At 31.9% G+C, this 7,438-nt stretch overlaps 1 protein-coding gene across 2 annotated transcripts in view; it reads right to left on the bottom strand.

The window, feature by feature from the left end:
• The window catches only part of LOC106688197 (gamma-glutamylcyclotransferase), a 16,627-nt gene extending 12,148 nt beyond the window's left edge, over positions 1–4,479 (bottom strand). The window contains exons 1-2 of one of the 2 annotated variants that reach the window (XM_067052486.1): positions 3,920–4,479; positions 1,567–2,122 (exon numbers count right to left, since the gene is read on the bottom strand). In XM_067052486.1, coding sequence (XP_066908587.1) covers positions 1,567–1,569 — 3 coding nt within the window. In that variant the 5' untranslated portion in view covers positions 1,570–2,122; positions 3,920–4,479. The remainder of the gene's footprint in view (positions 1–1,566; positions 2,123–3,919) is intronic. The other variant, XM_067052487.1, reaches the window with a different exon arrangement.
• Positions 4,480–7,438: the final 2,959 nt, after the last annotated feature.

Genomic DNA, 7,438 nt, shown 5'->3' with positions numbered 1-7,438 from the left:
CTAAGTATTATAATTTAGTTCTTCTAACGTATAGTAAATTTAAGAAGTAAGTGAACGTATATATTACAAAATATTTATAAGTCAGAACTGCAGCCGAAAATAGTGGTGTATTATAAGCTAACCTTTATCAAAGTGGAAATGGAGTAAGTGTGTAGGGAAAGAAATTTTCCCTCTTGAAAGGTGGCTAATTTTGTAACCTACCCATAGACAGCTTCGTTCGGAAGTGACAGTACACTCTTGTCTCCATAAAATAGACCTCGCCATTTTGGGGGAGCTGATAGAAACAATTACAGTTTTTTTTAATGAGATTCATCACAAATTACTTGTATTTTTATAAGTTAAGTTCTATGGATATGTCAAATTATGAGCTACATAACCTTTAGCCTAGGCCAGATTTAAAAACAAAATATCAAGATTCATCATAGAAATCCTCTTTTACAAAATAATCCACACATTTATTAAAATAACAAAATTGACAGAAATCGTTTAAGTAACTTGTAAAATACAAAAAATCTCATTCAATGTTTAGAAGACTGATGAAATATTGTAATGATTAAGTAAAATTTTCAACACTCGACTTGATTCAGAGAAATTTGAAAATAATAATGAAATTGAAAATATACAATTGATAAGAAGCATACAATTAATTCATCATAAATAATTCTAAATTTGAATAATGGATAAGTAATTAATAGGCAATTTATTTGGTTTAAATACTTCAAACTTTAATATATTCTAGTAATTACACAAGATGATGGTTAGGGGTTTGGTCAGAAAGGAAATACAATAATGCAATACAATGAAGTATCGGTAATCCAAATTAATGATTGCAAGATCTAGTTTGGATTACCACAATTTCAGATTGGCAGGAATTTAAAAATACATATGTAAAACATTTATGTAAGTACTATCTGTTGAAATGATAAAAAAAGATTTTTCATGAACAAAAATATGTTATGATATCCATATTATATGTTCGTATTAAAAAAAAAAAAAAAAGTAATATATGTATGAAAAATACACCTAAATCAAACCGACACCAATTTAGTAGTTATTAAAAGCTTGATAGCAAAAAAAATATTACATTTTTACAATTTTTTTTGTTATTACCAAATAACTAAAAACCTATCCATCCTACAGAAAACTTTGTCCTAACAATTATCGTAATAGTCTCTTATTTCGTGCAATATCATAAAAAATACTTGATCTATGAGAACAGTCTATATGGAATGAAATTGTAGGAATTTAAAAAGCTTTCATTTGATACTGCAAGAGAATGTTTAAGATCAATGGTTACTTAAAAATAGAAGACAACCAAAACATTGAGAACAGGATTTTGAGAGAAATAAAAAGAAAAAAACTATTCGAATTACAACTTTTAAATTTTTATTAATTTTATAACAATGAATAAATACAAAATGCAAACTGAGTATATATAATACAAAGAAATTATTGTATTCAAAATGTAAAAAAAAAATATCAACTGGTAAATAATAAAATTTTTATTATTGAAATAAAATGTAATTGAAAAATAAGTACAGAAGCCTATGAAATGGCTGTTCTAACCATTTCATAATTTTTGATGCCCTGGCTGGAAAAAATTTCAATCCAAGGAGGAGCTGGTTAGCTGCCAATGGTTTTAGGGTTCACCAGTGCAAGAATATCAACTCAGAGGAGTAATATTTTTCATTGTCTGAATCTTCAAGTTCAATTCCGCTGCATTTATGCATAATATGCTGCCACAAGCTTGGTCAAGGTCAGAGCAATACAGTCCAGTTTTGGAACAGCTACAACTGACCCAAGAAGGGATTTGTCACAGTGCCAAAACCATTCAGTAATAACAAGTCTTGTCTTCTACCATGATAATTCTATCAGATGAAGGTCTTTTTGATGACTGCATCAGAATAATTTTCAGATTGGTATCTTCATGTGCAACAGCCTCTTTTGCACCCTCCAAGTTTAGGAGTAATGTGACAAACACCTTCTTATCGAAGAGTACCAAAGGTAGAGCTGGTTACTGCTACTATTCCAACCACTGGAACTTATAACTACCACTAAGAACTGTAGTGTTTTCTCATCCATTCACTGAGTGAGATATGAATTTGGCACAGTCTGGCCAAACCTAAACAAAACAAAATTCATGAGTGAGCCAAGTGGTACTTGTACTTACTTTTGCTGAGGTTATTCAGACCCAATTGAAGAAGTCGATCAGCAGTCTACCTCTGTATAGAGGTCACATTAAAATTGAAATATTGATCACCACTGCTACAAGATGCTAATTGTTTCTACAACCAACACCAAAATCTAGCTTACTCAAATACCACCCATAGAAGATGATGCATGTTACCATGCTCGCAAATGTTACCATCAATCCAGAAGTGGTAGGATAGAAACAGAGAAGAATCTAAAAGATAGGGTATGAATGAACTTCGAGGGCTTACCCCCATCATCACCACCACGAGTCTTGTTACCTAGCTGCTTATGCTCTGAATCTTCAGCAAGTGAAAGAAGGATTGCAGCTAAAGTAAAATTGGAATGAAGTGCTCTACAACGATTATACTTGGAGGTGGTCAGCATTCATGCTAAATATCCAGCATTACCACCGAACATATTGAAGGACCAGGGATTGTGGAAGCTGGGTGTGGTCCAGGAGTGTCTTCTGAACCCAGTCAGTTCATGTTACATAAAAAATTAAACATCTGCCAGATTTAAACACAGGCCCTGGAGTTAAGGGTCCAGTGCCGTACACACAGAGCTACACAACTCCTTTGTTAACAGTTTAAGCTATTAATATTTATTTTTATTGTAAGAGAATAATATTATAAACCATATGAATGATTAGATCAATACTATTAATTAAAGGGCTCCCTCTAAAAAGGATCTAACTATAAACTTTGACAAAAACAACCTTACATTATAAAAATCTTTTCTCTGACCTAATCTGACTAATGCTAGCAATGAATCAGTATTTAATCCGTAATGAAGGCTCTTATGTGCCATAACTGAAAATATGTTAATTTGGTTAAACATTTTTGTTTTATTGCTGAAAGAAATGTCAGTTAGAACCTTTTTTTTTAGCTCTACAAATGATATGTTCAATCATGCAAAATAATCTTGAGGAATTATCATTAACCTAACAGAATCAACAGATTAAGTTCAAATTCAATATTAAAAAATAACCTCATCCATTACTATTGAGAACTTATAAGGCTACACTAAATGTAGCTTTAAAGGCACGGCAGTAAATTGAAAAGCAAGATAATATTATTAAAATAATAAGACCAAAATATTTTACTAGCCATATATAATTGTTGGGATAGATAATGTATTAATCCTTAAAAACTAATCTGTATTGAACCAACATGTAAATGACCAAGGACTAAGAGGGCAGGAGAAATGTTTCATCTAGAAAATTCTGATCTGAACTCATAAACTGGAGTGGATAAGGTTCAGTGGAGGAAGATATGGCATGGGAATTGAACTTCTGAGTTCAATCTATGATTTTCATAATAAAGATAATTACCCAACATGTGATAAATGGCAATTAATAAAGACCTGAATTATCACTGACACTATTCATTATTTAAGCAGAAAATTATCATTTCTTTTTCATGGAAGAAAAATAGCCAATTAACAATTTTTCTTAGTTCTAAGAACCTATATATACAAAGATTATCAAAAACATAAGGAGAAATATTTAGATATGAAAAAGAATTATAACCACATGAAGTCATAAGATAATAATACTGCATTTCATAATGGTTTTCAGATCAAATGTACACAAACAAGTGGTTATGATATAAATTATTATTTTATGTGAAATTAATTTTCCTCTTGTTAATTATGTAGTTACGAAATGACTGATAAGGACAAAAGGACTTAAATTATACAGAATGAAGTTTTGTATTTTTTACATTACCAATGAAATGAGATGCTCACAAATTACTGAGAAATAGATAGCAGAGAGTAAAAATTTATAACAATCAAAACTGACATGTAAAATTTACTAAGATAGATAAGCTACTAGGTGTCATAATAGTAATCAACAGTCGATTTTTTTATGTTGCTTTTCGATGTTTTCTGAATCCTTTTAAAGTGACTACAGATAGTGAGATTTTAAAGTGATATACACATATTCTAAACTTGTGCTATTATTATATTTTGAACTTGATACAAAAGAGTGAATAAATAAATAGCTATAACTATTTTTTATCCTCTTTGATCGCAACTCTGACCATCTACTTCAAAAAAGTGAGGAGCTTTATTATTACGTAGCAGAAACTATTGCTTAGTTTTAAATGATTTTATGCTCCTTCAATTAATCACTTTGCTAGTCCATGTTCCCTGCAGCTGTGATCTATCAAAATGAATTTACTAATAATCGATAAAAACAAAACATTAATTTTAATATTCTAAACAATTTTTAAAGTATTATAACTTTAAGTAAATAACAACAGCCGAATTCCAACTGCTAAACGAAATACGCACAAATATCAAACACCCCCAATGGGTATATTAGATTGTAGAGACGATTTGAGAGTCTCAAATGTTTTTCAACATCGATGTTTTTTTTTAACCATTTCAGTAACTAAAGACTACGCAGGCTCCAGCCAGTCAGAAGTGCTTTTTCAATCAACCAATAGGACATGGACTCCAAAAAAACATCGATGTTTTTAAAATATCGTTGCTTACAATACATTACCCAAAAAACATCGATGTTTTTGAACAACTATTTTAGAAACATAAGGTCTGTTCCAACGATCAAGCATTCTATGGTCTGTCAGAAGTGAGTTTTGAAACTAAGAATCCGATATCGACAACAAAAAACATCCATGTTTTTAAAATATCGTTGCTTTCAATACATTACCCAAAAAACATCGATGTTTTTGAACAACTATTTTAGAAACATAAGGTCTGTTCCAACGATCAAGCATTCTACGGTCTGTCAGAAGTGAGTTTTTAAACTAAGAATCCGACATCGACTACAAAAAACATCCATGTTTTTAAAATATCGTTGTTTTCAATACATTACCCAAAAAACATCGACGTTTTTTGTAGTCGATGTCGGATTCTTAGTTTCAAAACCCACTTCTGACAGGCCATAGAATGCGTGATCGTTGGAACAGACCTCATGTTACTCAAATGGATGTTCAAATACATCGATGTATTTTGGGTCATGTATTGTAAGCAACGATATTTTAAAAACATCGATGTTTTTTGTAGTCGATGTCGGATTCTTTGTTTAAAAAACCAGTTCTGACAGGCCGTAAAATGCGTTGGAACAGACCTTAAGGAGCCTCTACATGCTGGCCTAGCCATGGCCAACTCAGACATACGCGAGCATGTGGATGGATGGGTTGGCTTGGTTGGCCTAGGCTCGTTGCCGATCCGTGGAGAGTCGGTTTTTTGGACACAGATCAAAGATGGTGAGAGCGCTCGTGTAGCATCTCCACCATTGTTTTTTGTTTAGTTGCAACTGAGAGCTGTTAGGAGGTTAAAGGTGTTTGTTGGTACTTTTTATAATAAGTTTTATATTTAATATTTATTTCTATTTAATTTTCTTTCATTTTTTTTTGTAATAAAAGTAATACAATCCAAGTGCAACGGCTGAAACCACTAGTACGTCCACCATGCTTGCCTCTCTGAATAACACTGACATGTGGATGGTCCGCACTTTGTTTACCGAGCATTTGTTCAAGCCTCCGATTCGTGGCGAGCAGCCAACATGTAGAGCCACCTTTATGTTTCTGAAATAGTTGTTAAAAAACAACGATGTTTTTTGGGTAATGTATTTTATGCAACGATATATTAAAACATTGATGTATTTTGGGTAATGTATTGTAAGTAACGATATTTTAAAACATCGATGTTTTTTGTAGTCGATGTCCCATTCTTTGATACAAAAAGCACTTCTGACTGGCCGTAGAATGTGTGATCGTTGGAACTTAGGGATGCGACATCGATGTCGATGTTTTGAAAACATCGATGTTTTACCCAAAACATAGATGTTTTTAAGCCGATGTTTTCTAAACATCGATGTTTTACTTTCGTTGTTTTACTTTTGTCCCAATTTTTCATTTTTTTTTTCAAAAGTAACTAAATAAAAACCAAAAATTTACAGTATAAATAGATTCCTATCAACAATGTGGTCGGATAAAAAAGTACCTCCATGACGTGATAAAGATAAATTACGACTAATGCAACATTATCTACGGTCTGTCAGAAGTGGTTTTTGAAACTAATAATCCGACATCGACTACAAAAAACATCCATGTTTTAAAATATCGTTGCTTACAATACATTACCCAAAATACATCGATGTTTTTCAACAACTATTTCCGAAACAAGGTTTTTCCAACGATCACGCATTCTTCGTCCTGTCAGAAGTGGGTTTTGAAACTAAGAATCCGACATCGACTACAAAAAACATCCATGTTTTTAAAATATCGTTGCTTACAATACATTACCCAAAATACATCGAAGTTTTTGAACAACTATTTCAGAAACATGAGGTCTGTTTCAACGACTACGTATACTCTGGCTAGTCAGAAGTGCTTTTTCAATCAAATAATGGAACATCGACTACAAAAAACATCGATGTTTTAAAATATCGTTGCTTACAATACATTACCCAAAATACATCGATGTTTTTGAACTTCCATTTAACTTACCTAAGGTCTGTTCCGACAACTACGCATGATCCGGCCAGTCAGAAGTGCTTTTTCAACCAAAGAATGTGACATCGACAGATAAAGAACTTAACTGCGGAAAGAACTTAAAAAAACTTTATTGGTATTAAAGTTACAAAAAATGCACTACACTATTACTACGAATAACAAAGTAACAACTCTAATAACTGAATGACTTCCTTAGCTCTGTAACAGGGGGATATAAATACAATAATGGTGGAAGGGGATTATGCTGAGTCAGATATATAGGGTTATGCACCTTAACTCCTCCCTTCTGAAGATGCGAAACTCCGGAGAGCATTATTTATTAGTTAAAGTCCAAGGATTGTTTATATGAGGAAGTATAATGTCTTCCACTTTTGGTGTTGACCTAGATCTTGAGGTACATTTACGATGGTTTAGGATAAGAATATAGATATGATACATAAAAAGATACAAAACAAATATACAAATAATAATCATGTTCTACAAATGATTTATAATCTAAAGTTTCTAGCATAACAGATGGGTTAGGTGGTAATTCAAGTACATCAAAGGACATATTTAAGGGTAAAGGTTTATCAATAGTGTTAAGCCACCTCAATTCGACATGGTCTCCTTGTCGGAAACCTTAACTAAAAAAATAAATAAACACTGGCTCGGATAAAACATTTATTCGTAAATTAAATTAGATCAAATACATAAATTAAATTAAAAACAAAGAGAAACCTTCTAAATAATATAGGACCCAATTAACAAAAATAATAACA

The sequence above is a fragment of the Halyomorpha halys genome, unplaced genomic scaffold (genome assembly GCF_000696795.3).
Source record: "Halyomorpha halys isolate HHAL.00 unplaced genomic scaffold, Hhal_1.1 Scaffold1075.1, whole genome shotgun sequence".
NCBI lineage: Eukaryota > Metazoa > Arthropoda > Insecta > Hemiptera > Pentatomidae > Halyomorpha > Halyomorpha halys.
Note: the sequence above shows the minus strand (reverse complement) of the source record. Positions and strands in the feature narration are given on the sequence as shown.